General features: G+C 47.7%; 1 protein-coding gene across 3 annotated transcripts in view; it reads left to right on the top strand.

Moving 5' to 3' along the window:
- The window catches only part of LOC146801783 (E3 ubiquitin-protein ligase TTC3-like), a 1,211,260-nt gene extending 1,189,870 nt beyond the window's left edge, over positions 1-21,390 (top strand). For all 3 annotated transcript variants that reach the window (XM_085621275.1, XM_085621274.1, XM_085621273.1), the window contains exon 46: positions 13,126-21,390. In XM_085621275.1, coding sequence (XP_085477401.1) covers positions 13,126-13,233 — 108 coding nt within the window. In that variant the 3' untranslated portion in view covers positions 13,234-21,390. The remainder of the gene's footprint in view (positions 1-13,125) is intronic.
- The last annotated feature ends 2,770 nt before the right edge of the window (positions 21,391-24,160 follow it).

The following is a 24,160-nucleotide window of genomic DNA, read 5'->3' as shown; positions in this document are numbered from 1 at the left end:
GTCGTTTCCCACCTCCAGACTACGGCCGACCTCCTGCATTTGCTGGGGTTTTCCTCCAACGTGCCGAAGTCACAACTGATTCCCTCTCAGAAGCTCCTCTTCATCAAAGCGGTTCTGGATACGGCGCAATTTCGGGTTTATCCTCCCGAACAGCGAGTCCGGGACATACGGGCTATGATTCCGATCTTTCAGCCCTGGTCCTGGGTTTTGGTCAGGAAGACTCTTGAGACTTCAGGGCCTCATGGCCTCCTGCATCCTGCTGATCAATCATGTCAGGTGGCATATGCGGTCTCTGCAGTGGGACCTGAAGTTCCAATGGACGCAGCATCGGGGAAACCTGTCTGACTACGTCCAGATCTCGAAGGGCACTGCACAAGACTTGCAGTGGTGGCTCACGGACCGGCTTTGGGTCAGCGGCAGATCCCTCTCCCTTCCCCAACCGGCGCACACAGTGGTGACGGATGCGTCCCTCCTGGGATGGGGCGGTCACATGGGAGAAGCGGACATCAGAGGCCTCTGGTCTCCGGCGGAGTCCAAGCTCCATATAAACCTTTTGGAGCTCAGGGCGATCCTACTTGCACTAAAAGCATTCCTTCCCTCTGTCAAGGGGAGTGTAGTGCAGGTGTTCACGGACAACACCACCGCCATGTGGTACTGCAACAAGCAAGGCGGGGTGGAGTCGTGGACCCTATGTCAGGAGGCTCTGCGTCTCTGGACATGGCTGGAACGTCAAGGCATTTCCTTGGTGGTTCAACACTTGGCAGGTTCTCTGAACGCCAGGGCGGACGAACTCAGCCGCAGGTGCATGTTGGATCACGAATGACGTCTTCACTTGGACGTGGCACAAGGTCTCTTTCAGCAGTGGGGAGAACCTTGGTTAGATCTATTAGCCACCGAAGAGAACGTGCAATGTCAGCAATTCTGTGCGTTGAGGTTTCCTAGGCGGCACTCGCTGGGAGACGCTTTTCGTCGCGAGTGGAGTTGTGGTCTGTTGTACGCCTTTCCGCCTATACCACTTCTACCCAGAGTGCTGAAGATCAGAGGCGACCGGGCCCAAGTCATTCTTGTGGCACCGGACTGGGCTCGAAGAGTTTGGTATCCCGAGCTACTCAATATGAGCGTTGATCCCCCAATCCGACTGCCTCTTCGGGAGGATATCCTGTCGCAGCACCAGGTGACGGTCCTCCACCTGAACCTGTCCATCCTCCACCTCCTTGCGTGGAGATTGAGCGGAGACAGTTGATTCCATTTGACTTGCCTCCTGAAGTCTGTAATGTGATTCTGGCAGCCAGGCGTCCCTCGACTAAAACTGTATACGCCTGCCGGTGGAAAACAAATGTGGCATGGTGCACAGCGAAAGCTGTAGATCCCCTTTCTGAGGTCCTATTGTTCCTTTTCTATTTGGCCCAGCAGGGCTCTGCTCTGGGCACTACCAAGGGCTACCTTTCTGCTCTTTCAGCCTTTCTCAGGTTGCCTGATCAGCCCTCTCTTTTCAAATCCCCTGTTGTTAATAGATTTCTCAAAGGCATTACTCACCTTTTCCCTCCTATTCCTTTTGTGATGCCTCAGTGGGACTTGAACCTGGTTTTCACATACTTAATGTGCGCTCCCTTTGAGCCTCTTCATAACTGTCCTTTGAGGTTACTAACTTTAAAAACTGTCTTCCTGGTGGCCATCACCTCTGCCAGGCGTGTGAGTGAGCTTCAGGCACTTTCATGTAAACCTCCTTTCCTGGCGATTCATCCGGACAAGTTTGTGCTTCGACCACGTCCCTCCTTTCTACTGAAAGTAGTCACTGCCTTTCATCTCGGGTAAACTGTCACTTTGCCCACTTTCTTTCTGCCCTTGCATCCTTCAAGAGAGGAAGAGAGGCTCTACGGTCTGGACCCAAAACGTGCATTTTCATTCTATCTCAACCACACACAGCAGTTCTGGGTGGATGACCAGCTCTTTGTTGGCTACGTGGGTGCCAAGAAAGGTCGGGCTGTGCACAAGGGGACTATCTCCCGATGGGTTGTCTTGTGCATTAAAGCCTGTTACTTTCTGGCTAAAAAGGAACCTCCGATTGGGCTGTGCGCCCATTCTACCAGGACGACAGCAGCTACTACAGCATTAGGACGCGGTGTCCTCCTGCAAGATATCTGTCAGGCAGCTACGTGGGCCTCGCCGCATACTTTCACTAAGCACTATTGCCTTGACAGTCAAATCCGAAGAGACGGCTTCTTTGGCCGGTCGGTTCTCCGTGACTTTCTGGTGTGATTTCATTTCGCAGACCCTCCTCCGGGGTTGGTATTGCTTGGCTATGTATTCTAAGGTAAGGAATCCATCACTAAAGTGTCTCTTTCAAATGCACAAGTTACTCACTTGTGTAACGATATATCTGTAAGAGACATTAGTTAGTGATAGATTCCTTACTGCCCGCCCATTCTCCCCGTTCTGCGAACTGTTCCCTAGGGTTCAGGTCATCCCTTTCAGGGCCCTGGTTCTATTGCACCAGTAGTGGGTCTCTGGCATGGCTCTGCGTTCCTGGCGAGGAAAAGCCGTGTACAGAACTGACGTCGGCGCGCGTGGGCGTGTCTAAGTAGCTCAGACGACGTCATCTCGGCGACTACAACACCAGCGACGTATGCGGAGCCGCACGACGACGCCTGCCGACGCGCAAGGGTACTGCTGACAATAACTTTACGGATCCAGTCTGGCGCCTGGGGATATTCTAAGTTAGGGAATCTATCACTAACTAATGTCTCTTACAGATATATTGTTACACAAGTAAGTAACTTGTGCGTTAGGGGGTAACCATGCAGAAAGGGGCACTTTCCTACACAGGCTCCCACTTTGGGAGTATGTGGTGCTTGGAGTGGTACCATGACTCCAAGAACTGTGAGGACAGCCTTCGGTTCTGGCTGACACCAAGAGCACCCATTGGAGCCGAGACAGAATAACTGTGCAATTGATCCTAATCTGGCTACGGGTCAACATGGTTAAGAGGGGACAGGCAGCCCTCAAAGCCAAAGCAGCACTCAGTGCCAACAAAGCCATCAAAACCTGCAGAGCCTTTGAGGCGGATGAAGAAATCGGCGCCGGGTCCCTCTTTGGTGCCAGCAAAGTGGTCAGAGTTGAGTAGATATATGTTGTTGACTCCACACACATCATCGCCACCAACATCTCAGAGTCTTTAATGAGATGTGTAAAGAACCGTTTAAGCTAACGAATGAACACATTGAATCGAACTCAAAATACAAGCCTTCTCCCAATGATCCGCTCTACAATAGGGGACACCCCATGGCAGATTCCCTAGTAGTTATAACAGCTAGGAAAAGGGCTGCTTCCCAAAGTACAGGTGACGCTTCTCATCCAGACAAGGAGGGTAAGGGTATAGATGTGGCATGTAAAGTTGTAGCAGTAGGACATGCCAATCATTGGCGCATAGCCAATTCAGCGGGCCTGCTCTCACGTTATGACAGGGCTACCTGGGATGATATGGAGGCGCTGTTACAACATCTCCCGTATCAATAAAAACAAGGAACTGGAGATCTAGTTTCTGAGGGCAAGCAAATCCCCAATGCAAATATTAAGTGCACCCTGGACATTGCAGATACCGCTGCACAAGGAATTAATTCTTCAATCATACAACATAGGAATGATTGGCTGCACATATCGAGATTTAAACCTGAGGTTCAGCAGCACCTCTTAAACGTCCCTTTTGATGGGGAACACCTCTTTAGCCCAGAGGTGGCTACCCAATTAGAAAAAATAAAAAAAGATACTGAAACTGCAAAATCCATGCGGGTATTGCAGTTCACAACACCTGGGCAGCAGTCCTTTTGCAGGTTTAAGGGCAGGGGTGCAGCCAAAACCACCACCACTGACATTCAGTCTTACCAAAAACAACAACAGGCATACCACCAGCAAAGTGCTAGGGTCTACTAAAGAGGATACAAGGGGGGTAGCCTAAAGGGTAGAGGTAAAAGTGCTCCTGGAGAGGGAGCCTCTACTTCTAAACAATGAATCTGATAGAGACATCTAGCCGCAGATTCCTTAACTTAGAATATCCCCAGACGTCAGATTGGATCCGGAAAATCTTTTGCAGCGGCACCTCTGCGAGCCGAGGGACGGCGCCACACGACCCTGCCCTGACGTCATCCACGTAGGTGACGTCAGCGAGGTCATATAAGTCCCTCCCGGCGCGCTGACGTCAGTTTCCTTCTTTTCGGCGTGCAACATGGATCCGGAGTAAGCAGTTCATCTGGCCTGTTTTCAGACCCTTTTTCGACGCTTCGCGTCTGGAACAGTGTGCGATGCCTTCGGGTTTTAAAACTTGTACTTCCTGTTCGTGACAAATGTCTGTGACGGACCCACATCTTATCTGTATGTAGTGTCTGGGCGAGCACCATGACTCCACAGACTGCGACGCCTGCCAACACCTTAAGCTGATGTCCCGGCGGGAGCGCCGGATGAAACTTCTTTCGGTACGACTGTCCCGGCCGGAGTCGTCTCGTCCCCCGGCCTCAACACCGGCGGGCCCCTCTACTTTCCAGTTCCGCCGTTGATCGCCCTTTGGGGCGGGGGCCGTCGTTCGCCACTTATTGGTAAGTTGCGGCGCATGTCGCCGAGGTCCTCAACCTCACTTTCATCTGTTGTAGGTGGCACTGGTTCCCAGAACATTCTAGACGTGTGCCCCCGGCAGTCCCCTCCCCCTCTATCTGCCCAATCCGGGTGCGGGGGCGACTCGGACCCAAATGGAGGCCTATGCCGCTGCTCTGAAGGGCTCCCTTGGGTCCTCTCCCATCCCTGGGGCGTCCTCAGGGCCTCCGCTACATGTGGGGGTCCCTGACGGACTCACTGGTGGGTTAGCCCCCGGCACTCAATGAGCCCTTGCCCTCCAGGGGCGTCGGAGATGTGGTGTCTTCAAGGTGTGGCCCGGCTGGGTCCCCCTCTACGATCCATATGGTGTCGTCAGGGTGCGGCCCGGCTGGGTCCTCTCTATGACCCATAGCACCCTTGCCACGCCGCATAGTCCCCTGGGGCTCCCTGTGGCGTCGCAGGTGGTTGCTGGTGCTCAGAGCCTTGCTTCGAGCACACCTCGGCCTTCTGGGCAGGCGGCCGGAGCTGGGGTTTGCGCCGTTCCGGCACTGTAAACTCGCCTCTCCGTCTCCGCCTCCGCTTCTTTCTTAGGAGCTGGAGCCTGTTGTGGTTGAGGCTGAGTCGGCGCCGGCGGCTGGCATCCCTGGATCCGGCGCCATCTCCTTCTTTGGAAGGGGAACTTGTCATAGATTCGGCTCCGAACGGAGCCGACTCGATGCCGGATGGCTTCGAGTCGGCGCCGGCTGGGGCTCGATCGGCTGCAAATAAATTTGTTTTGGCGCCACATCAACGCCAGGTTGTTGACTTTTCTCCAGGAGTGCCCGAAGAGAGTTTGGCGTCACCCTCACGCCCGGCAACGCCGAAAGTGTATTCTTGCCTGTGCCCCCTTAGAATATGTGGACCTGGCAGGATCCCCGCCTCCTCAGGAGCCCACGGACCTGGCAGGGTCCTCGCCTCCTCAGGAGCCCCATCAGGACCCCCATTCATCAATGGGGCTCCCCTCAATTGGGCATTGCTTGCACCCTCAGTGTCTTAGGAGGGTAGCTTACATCCCTCACCTAGGGATGAGCTGCTGTCCCCTCCACGAAGGGCTACCGAGGCTGGAGTGGCTTTTCTTAAGAGTAGTCTCCTTGGCCACTCGAATTTTGAACATGCAACCCCCTTCAGCGCCCTTGTATGTTCACCATTTACTTGATGTCCTTCACCGTGGGTCAGGGAATGTGGAGCCGCTTCTGCCCTTTGAAGCATCTCTTTATGATGCCCTATTGGGTACCTGGGTTCGGCCGGCTTCCGGTGATGCGGAGGCGCGTTCTGTCTTGCACTGCCACCCTCCTGCTCCGCATGATCCAGTTTGCTTATTTGTTCATCCTGACGTGCAGGGGTTTGTTTTGCAAACTGCCATCCCTTCCTTGCCCCGGCTAATGCTTCCTCCCTCCCGGGAGTCCAGATGGCTTGAGTCATGGGGTCGGAACATCTTTGCCTCCACTAGTGCTGCCCTACGGTCCCTAAATACAGTGTGTGTCCTGGCTCGGGCTTCCTCTGCCCTGTGGGACTCTGCAGAGTCTCTGCTCTCCGCCACCACTGAAGGTGCTCATGTTGACCTCCTTCATCTTCTCCGGGATGGCTGTGACCTTGCTGAGTTTACGATCCGTTCCGCCTTGGATACTGCTGATTCCTTAGACCGGGCTATGGCTGGTTCGGTTGCCTTGCCGCGCCATGCTTGGTTGCGGGATAGCGTCTTTCCGGAGAATATCCGGGAGCGACTTGTTGATTTACCGTTTGATGGGGTTTTGTTGTTTGATGCTCACGCCGATTCGGCTGTTCAGCGCCTCCTTGCAGGCATTCGCCCTCCCCCTTAGGCCTTTATTCTTCAGGCGTTTGTTTTGGGGTGGTACCTTTTCATTTAGCGTCCCTTAGATGCGTTATGTGTTTTAGGCTAGCAGTAAGCCTCAGGTCTTCTTTTCGCCTGGTCGGGGGTAGTTATCCTTTGGATGCATTATGCGTTTTGAGCTGGCAGTTATTCTCCTGTGGCAGTGTTCCACAGATTTGTGTACCTGGTCTTCTAACTGTGGTTTACCCTAAGAGGTGTTCGTTGTACCTGGTCTTCTGACTGTGGTTTACTCTAAGAGGTGTTCCCCGTGTTGGAGTGTGCATACTCCGTGTGGGGTACTTGTATGCTATTATATAGCTCTACTTTATGTCAACTGGGCCTAAGAGATCTCTTGGGATCTATGTATCACCTGGTACTTTTATCAGTGCTCAATGTTGTGCCTTGGCGCCTCTTCTATACGTCATGGGTCATCTTGCTTTTTGTCCTCATTCTCCTCCTTGGGAAGTTTTTAAGGTGTTTATCATGCTTTCAATGCGGATACCGCCTGCCATTAATGCACTAGGTGTGTTCTTGTGCAACCATATTGTATAGTCGTGGCCCGTTTACCCGTCTTTGCTATATATATTTATATTATGTATATATACAGGTTCCATGGGTACTCTTCGTCTTTACCTCTCATCAAGGCTGCAAGGTCTGGTCCAATGTCTGCATGTGTCAGGGCGCTTTTCAGTGATACATGCGGATTGCCAATGAAGTCCCTTTTTGTGTTCCACTTACTGGAGTGGTTCCCCAGTTTTGCACTGCTCCCTTCTTGGTGTTCCGGTACTGAATGTTCTCTCCCTTTCTGGACCAGGGTTACTTTCCTTCCAGTCAGAGGGTGTGGTCTAGAATTCTGAGATTCTTCCTCCGTTTCTACGCCTTAGTACTTTGGAGCCTCTGCTGCCCCTTCCTTAGGATGTGCCTCCTTCATTAGGTATCACTCTATATTATATTAGCTGGGCATGCGGGATTGCTCTTCTGATGTCAGTCGTCCTAGGTCTACACCCTGCATATCTGTATTTCGTGTGTTGGTTCTCACCTTAGTCTTCATGCTGCCTGGTCGGGCAGTCTTATTTTAGCTCTCTGGCTGTTTGCTCTTCGCATGTTTCTGTGGTGGTCCCCATCAGCTTGCTTCAGATTGTTACCGTTCATCCCTGTTCCCCCTTTGGGACTGGGTGTGCACTTGGCGTGTTTTTTGTTTCCGCCTGCGCTTCTAAAAGCATAGCGGTGTTCTACCTCTTGAGCTTTGGTCCTTGGCTGTAGCCTCTCCGGCCTTCCTTCCGTGAACTAGCCTGGTTTCTCAACCTTTGGTAGGTGTTCACATGGCGCGCCATTAAGCTGAAAGTGGCCCTTTTTTCCGCTCTCTCTCTTTCTTTTATTCTGGTATATGGCTGGTGCCGTGTCTACCTCCCATGCTTGTACAGCTATGGTGTAGCGCCATTCTGGCACTTTTGGGAATGTCTGCATCCCATTATTTCTTGCTCTTCCGAGCTACTTGGGTTGCTGTCTGGCTGTTCCGCCACAGCCTCCCCTTTTGTCCTTCACTCTGTTGCCGGCTCAAGTGCTTGGTGCTTTTTGTTGTTCTGTCGCAGACCCACCTCCCCCTTGGGGTATGGCCAAGGTTTCTATTCTAAGTTAAGGAATCTGCGGCTAGATGTCTCTATCAGATGTACGAGCTACTTACCTTCGGTAATGATGTATCTGGTAGAAACGCTGACTAGCTGCAGATTCCTTAACGCCTACCCAGCCTCCCCATTCTGCGATAACCTTACCAAGTGGGGTTCTCCAATGGCCTCTTTCAGTTACCATGGGTTTTTCTCTCATAAGTGCTCACATTGCAGAGTCCCTTTGAGGATTGCCATATTCAGCTGACTCTCTCCAAAGGGTTTCTTCCTGTAAAATGGTGCCTTTTGATTCACCTTCACCAGAAGATTCATCTTCTTTTTCTTTTCTTCTCCTGCTGTCTTCCCTCCCTTCCGACTTCTCTATTGGCTCAGGGTTCTGGTGCTCCTCTACAGTCGTCCTTTGGGGCTCTGTTGACCTCTGTTTCAGACCTCCATTACTATAGGGGCAGTGTCAGTCTTTTATACCTTCCTGCAGTGCACTGCTGTTCTCTTTGTGCTCCGTTCCTGGTGGCCGACACAGTTCCACATGGTAATGACAGTCTATTTATGTCTGTTGAGATATTCTTCCCTTGTTACACTTGGGGAAGGGTCTTCGCTTAGCTTCCGGAGCTCTTTCTCGCAGCTTTTTCTCTTATATGTGGGCAGTGTCTACTTCTGTCTTTTACTCTGGTGTCTTGCACCACCTTCCTTCTTTATTCATGGATTTTCATTCCTCGCACACTGTTCCCATACTTTCGCAGTTTTTTGTTGGTGGCTCCGCGTTGTGCTGCAGAAATGTTTCTCCAAAGAAAACTGACGTCAGCGCGCCGGGAGGGACTTATATGACCTCGCTGACGTCACCAACGTGGACGACGTTAGGGCGGGGTCGTGTGGCGCCGTCCCCCGGCGCGCAGAGGTGCTGCTGCAAAAGATTTTCCGGATCCAGTCTGATGCCTGGGGATATTCTAAGTTAAGGAATCTGCGGCTAGACAACGTCTCTACCAGATACATCGTTACCGAAGGTAAGTAACTCGTACCTCTCCACATATTCCCCCCAATCACACGACACCTGTTGGGAGAAGACTGCAGCAGTTCACCATCTATGGCTAGAGATGTCATCCGACCAATGGGTGCTGTCCATCGTTCAACATGGATACTGCTTAGAACTCACTCCCCCCTTCCCACCCTCAACACCTTCACCTTCTCATGGAGGAGGTAAAAGCTCTGTTCTCATAGATCCCCCTCCAAAAGTACTCCTCAACAGAGGCATGTATTCCCTACACTTCATGATACCCTAAAAGGATGGTACGCTGAGACCAATACGGAATCTCTTTCCTCTCAATCATTACATATTAGCAGAACACTTCCATATTCTAACACTACTTGAAGGACGCCTACTTTCACATCCCCATTCATCCAGCACATCGCCGTTACATTAGGTTTGTGATAAGTCTACGTCATTACCAGTTCAAGGTGTTGCCTTTCAGAGTGAGAAAAGCACCACAAGTCTTTTCCAAATGCCTGGCAGTGGTAGCAGCATATTGGAGAAGACGCAACATCCATGTCTTCAAATACCTGCACGATTAGCTTATGAAGAGTTCAAGCAGACAGAAATGCCTACAGGGTACACAGACTATCATCAACCTGCTACACAATTTGGGTTTTACAATCAGGGCAATAAAGTCCCACTTGCAGCCTGTCCAGATGCAGCCATATCTGTGAAAAATCCTCAATTCTATTACAGCCAAAACATATCCCACTGTCCAGAGGGTTCTAAATCTCCAGAACAAATGGGCTCTCTTTAGCCACATCATCGCCTGCCAATCAGAACAGTGATGCGCCTCCTGGGCATAATGGCTTCCCTGTATAGCAATTGTACAGCATGCTGGGCTTCACATGTGCCCCCTTAAGGAGTGTCTGGCATCTTAGTGGTCACAAGCAAAGGGCAGTCTAGAGGATCTAGTGTTGATTCAACTTATGGTCCATCGGTCATTGGAATGGCAGATCACAGGCAATGTCCTCAAGGGCAGACTGTTTTCTTGACCCAATCCCACAAATGACAATCACCACAAATGCATCACTCTTAGGGTGAGTAGGAAACATGGATGTGGAAGAGGTGTGGCGCAGCGGCCAGGGCAACTGACGCAGGAACCCGGGGGCTCACGGGTCAATCCCCGGTGCCGGCGGCAGAGCAGCCCAGCACCATGTGACTCTGGGCAATAGCTTGCTTAATCTTTCCGAGGGCCCCCCAGCGCCTTGACACTTTCGGGTAATTGTTCGCACTTTACAAATACTGGACAACATGATGGTCCAGGGAGCATGGAATGATTACCAACAAACTATGCACATCAATGAGCTAGAACTGATTGAGATTCAGTTATCTCTAAAAGCCTTCATCACCAATGTAACTCGGAAGGTTATCCTCCTCAGAACAGACATGACAGCAATGTACTACTTACACAAGCAGGAGGGCACCCATTCGATACATTTGCCTCACGTAGCTCAGGGGATTTAGTATTGGGCTCTTCACCATCACATCCACCTTCTGGCAAAATATCTCCCGGGAGTGGACAATTTTGTGCTCTGTAGGACGCAGAAACAAGTCGACTAGTGGGAACTCTACCCCTCCACCCCCAAGTCCTTCATCGCTACTTCCAGTGTTTTGGGATGCCGGACGCAGCCCTCTTCGCTACCACAGATAACTCAAAATTCCAAAACTTCTCCTCCAGGTACTACCACCCACAATCCAAGGCTTGAAAATACAAAAACAGGCCGGAGGTATTACTCTCCCGGATCCGCGGTAGGACGTGGAAAAGAAGAAAACTGACGTCAGCACGCCGTGGGCGGCTTATATGGCTCCATTGACGTGACTTCCCTGGGCGACGTCAGGACGGAGCCGAGCGGCGCCGCCTCCCGGCATTCAGAGGTATTGCTGGGAAAAAGGATTTTCCGGATCCAGTCTGACGCCTGGGGATATTCTAAGTTAAGGAATCTACGGCTAGATTGTGTCTCTACCAGCTATATCGTTACCGAAGGTAAGCAACTCTTCCGTCAGGGATTTTTGCCTAAACTTTTTTGCCTTTTCCTCATTCCTTTTCTTGTCTGGTAATTCTGACATCTCTCAATATCATCCTAATAGCTCCCACCTGGGCATGATAACCCTGATACACAACATTTCTGGAACTATACCTAGTACGTTACGAGAGGCTTCCCAAAACACCCCAGACCTTCTGACTCACAGCAGCCGCAAAGACAGGCATCCCAACCTCAAACAACTCAACCTCACAATTTGACTCCTGAAGTCAGAGTTTGCATACTGCATGCTGCCTCCAGAGTGTATGGACATTCTTAGAGAGGCAAAGCGTCTAACAACTAGAACCTGTTACGCAGCTAAATGGGAAAACGTTTGTCCAAAACTACATGGCACACCACATAGACCGTTGTGCTCTCACAGTGTAACAAGTATGTTATCTGCTGCACCTACAGAAATCAAGGCTAGCATACACGTCCGTATGACTGCGCCTTGCTGCAATTGCAGTATAACTGCAATATCGTAAGCATCGGGCCCTTTTCCGCATATGGGCCTTTAAGGCTTTCATGAAAGGTCTTAAAAGAATAATTCCCCCACGAGCACCGCCGGTCCCATCATAGAATTTAAATGTGCCACTTACAAGACTAATGTCCACACCTTTCGAACCATTCCATTCCTGCCCACTACAATTCCTGTCATGGAGGGTTGCTTTTCTAGTGGCTATCACATCACTAATAAGGGCTAGTGAGTTACATGCCCTCACAATAGAAGACGCTTACTTTAAAATTTTTCGACAAGAGCTAAGACTACGGGCGAACCCAAAGTTTCCTCCAAGAGTCATCTCCCATTTTCACTTACATCAGACACTTGACTTCCCTGTGTTTTTTCCAAAACCAGAGACAGTTGCAGAAAGAGCACTTCACACGCTTGATGTTAAACAAGCGTTAAAGTATTACCCTGATAGGACTAAGCCTTTTAGGAAAACATAACAGTTTGTTCCCCTTCTGCAACACTGGAAAGGGAGAGACAGTTTCAAAACAAGGAATTGTGCGATGGATAGTAGAATGCATGCAGATATATTACATGGAAGCCAATCGTACATTGACATCAGTTCCACAGCACATTCTACTTAGAAAAGTGGTTATTTGGCCGTTCTAGGGGACATTCCTCTAGCTGACATTTGCAAAGCAGCTACATGGACTAATCCACATACATTTATTAAACACTATAGTGTGGATGTCCAAGCAAGACAGCAAGCTCTTGTTGGTCAAACAGTGTTAAGGACTTAATTCCAAATAGCTGCACTATCTGGTGCCTAAAGCCAAGACGAGAAGAAAACTGCTTTACAGTCTATGCAGTGCAAGTGTATCTGCAGCCAACACATGCTACGAATGGAGTATGTTACTTACCTTGTAAGCATCTGTTCATAGCGTGCACTGCTTCAAATTCACATGCACCCTTCCTGCATCCCTGGCAGGCATTCACGGTGTCAGATTTTATGTATAAACATTGTGTATTCAGATATGTACATATATTTTAGCCTTACACATATAATGCGTAATCCTTTCTATATCTTCCTTACTCCACCCTCACTCGCCATAATGGTGGGAAAAAATGAACAATCTAACACTGGAGTCATTGAGCATGCGCATTCAGTTGAAGAGGAGTCGTCTCGACATCACGTGACCAACAAAGACTTCTTAGAAAAAAACATGTTGTAGAGTACGAGCCCACCACTAGATGCCAGGAATGGGGATAGCATGTGAATCTGCTGCACTGCACACTATGAATAGATGCTTACAAGGTAAGTAACATACTCCTTACTGAACATGAGTAAGCTCCCTTTACCTACAAGTAGCTATAAAACATTGATACAATTTCTAACATATTTTTAAAAATGAAACATATTTTGATGAGAAAATTAAATAATGAACATATAATTTTGAAGACTTTGCTACTTCGATTTGATGTCTGAATTATTTTTTTATCACAATAATCTTATTTCAAAGAGCATTTCCCTTTCTCTTCTGTTGCAGTGCATCAAAACTTGGTTGAACGCGCAAAGTACTTGCCCAACATGTCGGGTTCATGTCGTCCTGAATGAAGATTTTCCATTGCTTGCATGCAGGAAGCGACCTATTTGAAATTGTGTTTTGCATCTGTTTTATTATCGTGGTGGCTTTGTTTTTATACTATTTGCTACCTTTGTATTTATTTTTTGGTAGCTTTGGTATTTTTGTCTTCCTTACTGAGGTTTCTCATCAGCCGAATGTGCCCCTATCTTCCGTTCAGGTAGAAACTGCAGGTATAACATATGGGGCCAAAATTAGAGAGATGGTGGAGTGGGTTCTCAGAAGCATTGTTGAATCCTTACCTTCCATAGATGATATTTTCATAATGTATTTTCAAGGGAGTTGCTTGGGTGATCTCATCCTTGTTTTTTTAAAACTTTTTACAGTGTCTTTACACTGACTTATCCAAGTAGTGCTGTTTTTCTAATAGTGCTTACAGACTGGCCAATATGCCAGGCTTCGTTAAAATTAATGTTGAGTAATCGGCACAAATGATCTTATGTCTTAAACTGACATACGATTGTGATTAAACATTTAAGCAAGTTACATGCTTGTACAATATAGTATACTAATTACATATGAGAAAGTGTCCTATAGTTTATTTCAAACCCCTTGCATCCACCTCACCCTCACTACTAATCCCAGAACACATTTGTTGAAAAAACTCGTATGTCTTTAATGGCCTATTTCTTGCCGCATCATTTACTTTTATATATTTGTAAATTCCCTTGTTCATTCATGGACTCTTATCACAGTTACAGATCTGAAATGATGCAATGTGCTTATTAATTAATTTGTAAAACATACCGTCCTTTAACAAGTGACAACCCCCTTGAAACATTCTAAGCCCCTATCTGCAAAGCTCCTAATCGAACTTTGCATTAAATGAATTTAAACTTCTAAGGTTATTTCTATTAAACCTCCTAGCCTTAAGAAACTTTTAGGACTATTGAGTATACATAAAAAAGGGACACAGGATTGGAGAGTGCACGCCACTGCTGAAAGAGTGCCAGCGGCACTAACAGGGTTGTCCAAAATACATGCCTAAGGGGAGGGAGTGAAACCACTAATGTCATCAAGTGCTTGCCAGCTCATTCAGTCACTCCGCCTCCCGCATACCCAAACACCACTGCCCTGGAACACATGCTCTGTGATCCCCTTCTCAAACTGTCAGTTTATAATAATGTGAGCTGCTGGACGGAGTGAGCAAAGTTGGCCTGTCTACTACAGGGAGCTGCAACTGAGTACTCCCCCCAACTTGACCCTGGGTGTACCCACCCGTCCATCCCTGGCTGAGAAGTAGTAAAGGATGCGCACACAAGTCAGTCAGCATGGCTTCTGCGCCATTCAGTGACAGCGGCAGAAAACAAACCCGTTAATATTGAGGCAGCAGGTCTGTGACATCAGCTACTGCCCAACGAGGCTCTGCTTTGTTGAAACTTTTATTTAAGCTCATATTTTTCTCTGTGATGAGACATTGGAGTTGATTGACAACCTATTTTTTTTTGTCAAACATGTTTTTATTGATTTTCCTATATAGAATATGGCAATACAATCAATAAAGGGATCCCATTACAGCTTCCCGGTATCTATGTCAATATACAGCATTTTTCATTATCCAGAATATCCCCTCGTACCAATTTTCATTAGGCATTGCCAAATAAGAGAACATTTTTCAAACATTCCTCCCAAACGATACCCTCCCTTTCTCTTATATCCCTCCCTCATGAACTAAAAAGGAAAAGAGAAACAGGGAACAACCTCCTATACCTGAAAAAAAGCATAGCATCAGACTCGTGTGACATGGGGGTGAGTATGAATCTTGCAATCAGTACTCTAGTGGGTAAGACTTCGTTGTTCAGAACTGGAAGGGATGTAGCGCTCTCACCCGTGAGGGGCAGGCCACTAATGGAAGAGCCCTAGAGAGGTAACTGATCAGAGGGCCCCAGGCGTATTCAACGTTTAAAAAGTCATCTCTAAAAATGTCACTCATTCTTTCCATTACGACTGCTTGCGATAGACTTGCATGCCATTGTGTCAGGGCCGGTGCTTCCCTCTTTTTCCAAGCTGCAGCAATTGCAGTCTTCGCTGCTCCCAGGCAGAGTCATGTTATAGCTTTGTCTGTTTTTGGTTGGTATTTCAGACAATGATCCTATAAGCCCAGGAGTGTGAAGTGAGGGGTGTCTGGGATAGGGTACCTTAACATATCTTTGATTTGGGCCAAGATTTCATTCCACAAAGGTCAGTTGTCGGGCAGTCCCACCAGATATGACAAAAATCGCCAAGCAGACCACAACCCCTCCAACATAAGTCTGATGTGTTAGGTTTCAGTTTGGTGGGATATAGGTACCAATCATAAAGTATCTTATAGTGAGCTTCACAAAGCCCTAGAGAGTGGTTGTCCCGGGCTGCGTCTTTCCAGAGTGCTTTTCATTGGGTATCTAAAATGTCATGCCCCAGTGTGCGCTCCCAGAACTGAAGGTGACGTAGTCGTTGGGAGGGTAATGTGTGTAGCAGAGGGAATATAGAAAGGTAATGGTGCCCTTAACAGTCCCAGTCCCCTTCACAATGTATTCTAGTGGTGTGAGCTCCCTAGTCGTCGCTTCTCGAATCTCGGGCTGCAGAGCCCAATGACGCAGCTTTAGATAGCGAAAGTATTCTGTGTTCGGAAGGTGGAAGTTTTGTTGACAATATTCAAAAGTCAATATATCCCACTTTTAGAAGATGTAAGACAGCATGAGGCAGCCCCCTTCCCTCCATTCATCAAATGGACCTGGCCTCATTGCTGTTGAAAAGGCTGGATTGTAATGTATGGAGTCCACGCAGCTAGTCCAAAGCCCTCATTCCAGATTTTTAAGGTTGTTCTCGTTGGGGTGCTTGTATAAGCATTAGGTGGGTAGTCTGGTTTCGGTTTCCAGAGAACATCCCATATGGCTCTTCCCATTATTGCCCTGTCCATATGGAGCCAGTGTTTATCTGACTCTCGCTGGGACCACTCTGTAATGACTTGGAGTTGGGGCGCTTTATAATAAAGACCAAAGTCTGGGTGTGCCGGCCCTCCTTCATCCCTCGGCTTCCGAAGTAAGTTAAAGGGTAGACATTCTCTTTTATTTTGCCAGATAAATTCTGTAAGAAGGGTGTGAGCGCTAGGTAGATATTCCCATTCTAGGTCAACAGGAAGTCTCTGGAAGAGATGAAGAAATGTTGGTAGGACCGCCATCTTAATAGCGTATATTCTAACAAGCCATGACATGGGAGCCCATCTTTTAAGATCAATCTTTAATTGGTGGGGGAGTGGTGGGTAGTTAGCTGCAAACAGACCCGAGATCTTTGGAGTTATCTTTATACCAAGGTATGTGAGTTCTTTCTTTGCCCACTGAAAAGGCGTCGTAGCCACTAGCTTCGCGTCGGGTTAAGGAGAAAGTGTTTAGTTAGATTAATGTGCAAGCCCGCCACCCCATCAAATTGTCCCAATTCCTCTTGTTGTGTTGTCAGAGAGTGTTGTGGATCTGTAAGTGTTAGTAAGATGTCATCGGCGAACAGTGAGATCTTATCGTCTTCCAATACCACTGATCGTCAGGGTCTCCCTTATCTTTGCTGCCAGTGGTTCAGTACTGAGCGCAAAGAGGAGTGGGGAAAGCGGGCATCCCTGTCTCGTCCCTCTGCCCAGAGGAAAGGGATCCAAACTCACCCCATTGACCAGTACCCTAGCTCTTAGCGCGGAAAGTTAGCCTGTATCATTGCTATAAAGGCTTCACAGAAACGAAATCTCTGAAGTGTAAAACAGAAAGGGACAGCCACTCGATCAAACGCCTTCTTGGCGTCTAAAGTGAGCAGTGCTGCCAGCATATATTTTTGGTGGCCTTCTCAATCAAATGGATCACCCTTCTTACATTGTCGTGTGTCTGTCTGCCTTTAATAAATCCTGATTGATCCAGGTGGATCAAGTCTGGCATCAGGCCTTCCAGACGGGAGGCCAAGAATTTGGAGTATAACTTTGCGTCTATATTGAACAATGCGGGTCTTTTCCTTGTTTTGGGATAATCGAGATATTGGCCTCGCTCATTATATGAGTCACACGTTTAGTGTCTGCTATGTGATTAAAAAGTCTGGTCAGGTGAGAAATTAGCTCAGAACTAAAAGTTTTATAAAATTGTGTCGTCAGTCCATCCGGGCCAGGGGACTTGTGGCGTTTTTGGGTTCTTATTGCCTCTCGTACTTCTTCCTCGCTTATAGGTTCTCCCAATTGCTCATTTTAGACTACGGTGACCTGTGGCAGTTCCACTGAACGTAGGTAGTCTAGTTGCCTTTGTGTGTTGGTTTGGTCAGCTTTAATTTATAGAACTCCCCAAAGACCCGTGCCTTCCATTGGTACATCACCTCTAGGTTCCCTGAGAGGTCACGTATGTCCCTAACATAATCTTTACCTCTTCTAATTTTCAATTGTCGCATTATGTGTGCCCCTACCTTGTTGCCCTGTATGTAAGACGTTTGCCTAAGGCGTAGCAATGTCAATTCTGCCCTATTGGTATAGATCGCATTTAGTTTCCCCTTTATGGCCGTGACTTTGTTGGAGGGTTAGTGTGGGGGTGGTTTTGTGGGCCTGTTCTAGCATTTGCAGTACCCCTTCTAACAGCAGGTGTTCATTGTTCCTCTGTTTATTAAGGGCTGTCATCTGTGCCATGCATTTTCCCCTTAGTACCGCCTTGAATGTGTCCCAGTTGTTAGCGAGCGTGGTGTCTTGGGGATTATTCAGTTGAAAGAATTCCCTAATAGCGTTCCACATATCATTCCGAAGAATTCGGTCACGGACCAACACGCTGGGGAAGAACCAACGATTATAGTTGGGTGTAGGGTTGTTCCACTCCAGTGAGACGGTGACCGGGGCATGATCAGAGATGAGAATGGCATGTATTGTTTCTCTGCTAAGGCCCTGGCTCAGGAACACATAATCTAGTCTGGAGTAGGTTCGATGGATGTGGGAGAATAAGGTGTAATCCCTATCCTCTGGGTGACTCTCCCTCCAGGCATTAATGAGTCCCAGTTCTCGTATCACCTGTTTTAGGTTTTTCGGAAATCTACCCGTGGGTGATCTATGGGGGTGTTTACTGTCAATTCCAAAGTGTCATGTGAGGTTAAAGTCCCCTTCAGAATTATGTCCCCCTCCGCAAATCCACCCAGGAGTACCAACATAGTTGTTCTGAACGCTACCTGATTAGTGTTTGGTGCGTAGGTTGTTGCATCCGTGCACAGTTCCCCCCTACTACGACCATTCACCAGCACAACCCTCCCCTCCTTGTCTGTTTTATAGCCCTTTGGTTGATTTTTTAAAGCGGAGTGAAAGCGGAGAGCCACATCTGTAGTGGCAGAGGATTTGTATATCAGGGGATATGTCTTGTGTTTTAGCCTATAATATTCCGATGTCTTGATGTGGGTCTCCTGTAGTGCTACAATATCATAATGCTGATCTAGCAAGTATTTCTACATCTTATGACGTTTGGTAGGGGCATTCATACCTCTAACATTCTATGTGAGAGTATTGATCACCATGATAGCAACAATTTCTCCCTTTCTTGCCTTTGAAGACTTTCATCCCTTAGCCTGCCCTCCTCCTCCTTCCCACTCCACCCAGTCTCTCTACCTGTTCCAGCAAGGCCTCCATAGCATGTGATTCCAGTTCTAGGCAATCGCTTTTGTTCCCCCAGACCTCCAAGTGTCCCCCAAGTACTTGCAAAAGAAAAAAACTTAAACCCCAAAACAATTACAGTTGGGACAACGGGTCCCCAGTTCAATCCACTAGTGTAGTATAGTGTAGTATGCGTAGAGCATTGGAGGCGATTCGGACCACTATTTCTACCATGGCTCCAATGCAGCAACTGTTTGGAAGGTAGAATTTCAATGACAGCATTACGTTCTGTGGAGTTTGCCCTTGGCTGTAGGAGATGGCCACACTCCGCATAGTCAGCGTCTTCTCTGTGATCCGGGGGGTCGCAGGACAGCAGAGGACGTCCCTGGGTGGCCAGTCTCGTCAGATTCGCTGCCACCCTCCGGCATCAGAAGCCCCAAAAGGGTGAGGGCCTCTTTCACCTCGGTTATGTGGTATGCTTTATTTCAGAATTCAAAGCCAAAGGGATATGCCCAGCGGTCTTTGATGTTCTCTTGTCAAAATGTGTCCGTGACTGGCCTGAACTGTTGGCGTAGCGCCAGGGTCTCTGGTGCTCTGTCCTGATATAGCGTGCATGGAAACCCCTGGAACGTCAGTTTCTAGTTTTCTGGCGGCCTGAAGGATCACCTCTTTAGTCTTGAAAGAATGCAGTTTGGCTTAGACAACTCTCTCTGGGATCTTTTGTTGCCCTGGATGGGTTTCCCCTCCCTGTGGACTCTCTCTTTTTTTAAGCTTCATGGTTGTTGTGCCAAGGGTCAGGACCTCCGCTGCCTCCTCCAAGTTCCGGATTCTAATGTTTTCCCATCTAGATCGGTTCTCTAGGTCTTTGTTTTTCAACAGGATCGTTTGCAGCTTTTTTTGGAGATGTTGAGTGATTATTGTCATCTGATCTGCATGTTGTTCGAGCTCCAATGTCCTGGTCTCCATGTCTACCACCCTAATCCCACATCTTGTTGTAGCAAGCTCAATTGACCATTGAAGTCAGCCTTCAATGTCTCAAGTGAGGCGGTCATGTCTGCCCTGAGTTCCTCCCTTAGTTCTTGCTTGAATTCGTGCAAGGAAGAGAGAAGATCCTCTTTGGTAAGTGCCATCGCGGCCCCTTCCCCTGTAGTCGATTGGTTTCCTCGACCTTCTGCGGGGGTGAAATAGCTAGAAACACTGTTGTTTTGCTGGTTTTTGGCCGGCATAAAGGGAATCCTCGAGTGCACCCGTATGTGCCAAGACGGCACCCAGGGAATGCAAGAGAAGCATTTCTGAGTAAAGGTAGTCCCCAAACCAGAGTGGATTGCAGCTTAGGCGATGGCAGCTCCGGTCAAGGCAATGAGCATCCTCGAATGACCTCCAGGTAGGACCCCTGCACGCCGTCCCTAGCAAGCTTCAGAGCACACATCAATCAATCTGGAGCCGCGACCACCACCACCATCGTCGAGTGTGTCTCGTGTTCCAATCCTTCAGCTCGCACTGTGAGAAAGTCTCTCCAGTATGTCGGTCGTGTTTTGTGCAATGTCCCGGTAAGCCGCCATGACAAGGTCAGGCATCCTCAGTGGTTCCTGCGGCAGTTGTACCTCTCCACCGAGTACGTCAGACAGGCAGCGGCTATGGGAGACTCCGCCCGCCAGACCCACACTTCACCAGGCCCCTTGCCATCTGCCACCATTGGGCCGCCTTTTCACCGCCACAGGCTCCAAACATGCACAGGCAAGAACCGCAGAATGAGTTGAAGTAGTTTCCTACGGTGGGTTTCGCCGTGGGTGTCCATTTTCCTTTCTATTTTGGTCGGAAGTAGCGGAGCCGTTGTGGATCTCGTCCACACAGCCATCTTGGCTGGCCACGCCCCCAACAGCCTATTTTTATCCTATCTGAAATCCCCGCTGTTGAGCTACCAGCTGCCTTGCACTATGATATGCGTGAACTAATAATAGGCCATTACGGTTTTAACATTTGTATATTCCTCATTTTAGTCCAAATGTAGAATGTGGCAACTTGGAGTCTCTTGAATCTGTTACATCTCTTCTCCATCATCTCTCCTGCACTCTGAGTGTTATATTTTATACAGTTAGGAGCAGGTTCCCCAGCATCTTGTCCCTTTGTCTGCCTGGGAGCTTCAGCTAAGCCATTGGCAGATACTATGGAATTTCTTGTTATGGAATCAGAAAGCGCTATGTTAATCAGTATTGAAGGTGGGTTGATGTTACAGTAAGGCTTCCCCCGATATGAGTCCGTTCTTTATTTTGCATCAAATCCGAGGAATGTGGTCAACCTGTGAAAACTGGTTTTAGCTCTAATAAGGGTGTAGAGGCTGCAGCTCTAAACTCGCCCAAGTAGACTCGGTTTACATTTTGCTGTGCCCAGGACACTTTACAGGTGCTGGAAAATATATTTGGGGGGTGTGTATGTCATATTAACTGCAGAAAACTAAAATAACAGCAATTTCCTGTAAAAAAAAATATAAGCTGCTATTGGGGCGTTTCTTAGCAGAAATGTCAAACTCTTTGCGAGACCACCATTAAAATGTAACGTGATTTTCTAATCTTGCTTAACTTTTGCTTTATTAAAATGTGAAAATCTTCATTATGTGTTTTCTTTCATGCTGTGTGATGCCTTGACTGGATTTACATCATACAAAGAAATGTTTATCCTTCCCATTGTATCCTTCACCATTTACTGATTCTTGGAACCACAAATTGCTATGCAGAACTTTGTCGGTGCAGTTTCTTCATGGTTCAAATATTTTACCTTTATGCAAGGGTCAAAATCGTGGAAATACAGACTTCGGTATCTAAAGTTAAATGGAACCAAACATTAAGATTTTTTTAAACAAAAAAATAAATTAAACAGTAGTCCTATGAGAGCATCAAAATACTAAAACAAAAAAGAAAAGATTTACGGATATTTCATCGCAGGATACATGCTGATTCTCTCTTAAGGGGTTGTGTTTCTCCTGTGGTGAACTTCCCTGCTTTTTTGTTCCCTCACGTACACTTTCTGTTCTCCCTCGCTGTTTTGTGTTCCTGTAGAAGTGTCTGGTGCTTTTTTTCTTACGCAGTCAACCTGGGGTGGATTTCCTTAGTCTGGCTTTTTAGGTTAAAGTAAAAAAAAAAACTTAAAAGGAGCTTAGGAACTACTCATTACTGACCTTTACTTACCATCGGTCCATTACTTACCTTTAATTACCAGTGGTTCCCACGTCACTCCCATTTCCTTGCTTCCTATTGGTCAGGGCTCCTCCTAGGCTCTAACTTCCTTCTCCTGGGCTTGGAGTATTTGGAGTCTTCATCCATGCCATGGAGCTTGGACCAAGTACTACTTCCTGTGGCAGCGTCCTTCCACTGGCCACATGCTTCTCTCGGTAATTGTTTTTTTCCTTTTCTTTTTACTTTTACACATGCACTCTCTGAGTGCAGGTGTCTGCAGACTGTCCACCCAGCCCAGCTGTCTGTGCTTCTCCTGACTCCCACCACCAGTGGTCTTGCCCAAACCTCCCTCCCCTATTCCCCTTCGTATTGCTTGCCTGTCCCATCCTGCTCCCTCCTCATGCTCTACACCCCCCATGCTTCCTCTGGCCCTCCTGTCTGCCAAAAACAAGAGAATGGTAACTTGCAATGTAAAGGAGAACAGTGGATGCTGTAGAGAGCTTGCATACCGCTGAAATACCACTGATTGTGTTTTGTTTTTTAGGCACAGGGAGATAAAGTGATTTGCCTAGGATCACAGGACGTTGAGCAGAGGTAGAGGCTCAAATCTGGCTCCCAAGCTCAAAGTCGGCAGCTCTGGCCTTTACACCAGATACTCTCTCCAGGCCCTGCTTTCTTCAACTGAAGAATAAACACATGAGAACATGCGTTTTTTGCACACTGAACATTCAATCTCACTCTAATTGCCAAAGACCCTTGAATACCCACTCCCCCTGTGCTTGATCATGTTAAGTGAAAGCAATGTATATTTTCATGTCTTTATTGTGCTAAGAAAAACATAATCGTAAAAAGCCCAGCTGTTCAAAGCTCCACTGAACTGCAGCCTTTTCTGATGCCAGAAAGCTCATGTGCAATTAAGGTATATGGCACTGCAATAGCACTTCTGCCTTTTTTAAGGGCTGTGCTGTGTTCTAAAGTGGCTCGTGTCTGTTGAGATGCAGGAGTATGGGTGATCCGTGCCCATGTGATCTGTGTTACGTGTATACCTTTCTTGCAGTGACTGTTTTGTGCGTTATCTGTGGTGTGTGGATTGTGTGTGCCACATTAATGTTGTGATATATGGTCTGTATTGTGTGCGCCCAGTGTGGATTTTCACCTACCCCCCCCCCCCACCCTTCTCCCAGTCTCCAATGTGTTAAACCCCCAACACCCCGCACTTTTTTTTTTTTAAACATGTTGCACAGCAGTGCGAGTTGCTGTGCTACATGGCTTAAATGTTTTTATAAAAAAGCTCTATGACGAAGTCAACGCCAACCACGTCATAGTGCTTTTTAAAAAAACTTTAAGCCATGTTGCACAGAAGCTCAACTGCTGTGCAACGTGTAAAAAACAAATTGACAAAGCCAATAGATTTTGTATATGCGAAACCTATTGGCTTTGCCATTGCTTGTTTTGTTTGTTACTACCCATGCCCCTACGCTTTTTTTTTTTAGGTCTAGCCTTGAAGCGCATGGCTTTCTCGAGGAGACATGCTGTGTTCAATCTGTGGGATTCAGCCCGCCCATTGGCTTACCATAATCTCACTTCATCGTCACTCTCATATCCTATTTCCCCATTTGTCCATGGCTTGCATGCATCAGGCCTCTTTTTGTGTTTAGCCCTCCACCAGAGCCTGGATCAACTACATGTGTCCATTCACTGCTCCTGTTTTAGGAGCTACTTTTTTCTTTGTGTTTGAGCACACCGAACAAGTGATGGCTTTAATTTATTAGATTAGCACAGTTAATTAAAACCATTGCAATAGAGTGTCATCATAGCGCAGTTACCACGTTAAAAGCAAAAACAAAGAAAACCATCAGGTTTAAGTTCATATACTAATAACTAACAAGGCAGTCTTGTAGTTACTATTATAATCACGTGACAGATTTACAGAGCAATGCATAAAAAAAATTAGTACAGGGATACTAGGACAGGGGGCGAAAAAAGTCTGTGATAAGTTTTTGGGGGGGAGGAACTGGAAGGGCAGGGGCAAGAGGGGGTACAAAGAGATTGTCCAAGAATCTCACATATTTTCCAGACCTTGCAAGCAGTTGAATGTCTAGGGAAGTAAAGCAGAGGGCTGATGCCTCCCAACATGTTCTGATGCCCCTTTTTAAATATAATGGTTTTAAAAGAAGTCTTCTGGGAGGGTCAAGGGCGG

This window comes from Triturus cristatus, chromosome 8, assembly GCF_964204655.1.
Source record: "Triturus cristatus chromosome 8, aTriCri1.1, whole genome shotgun sequence".
NCBI classification, from domain to species: domain Eukaryota; kingdom Metazoa; phylum Chordata; class Amphibia; order Caudata; family Salamandridae; genus Triturus; species Triturus cristatus.
Note: the sequence above shows the minus strand (reverse complement) of the source record. Positions and strands in the feature narration are given on the sequence as shown.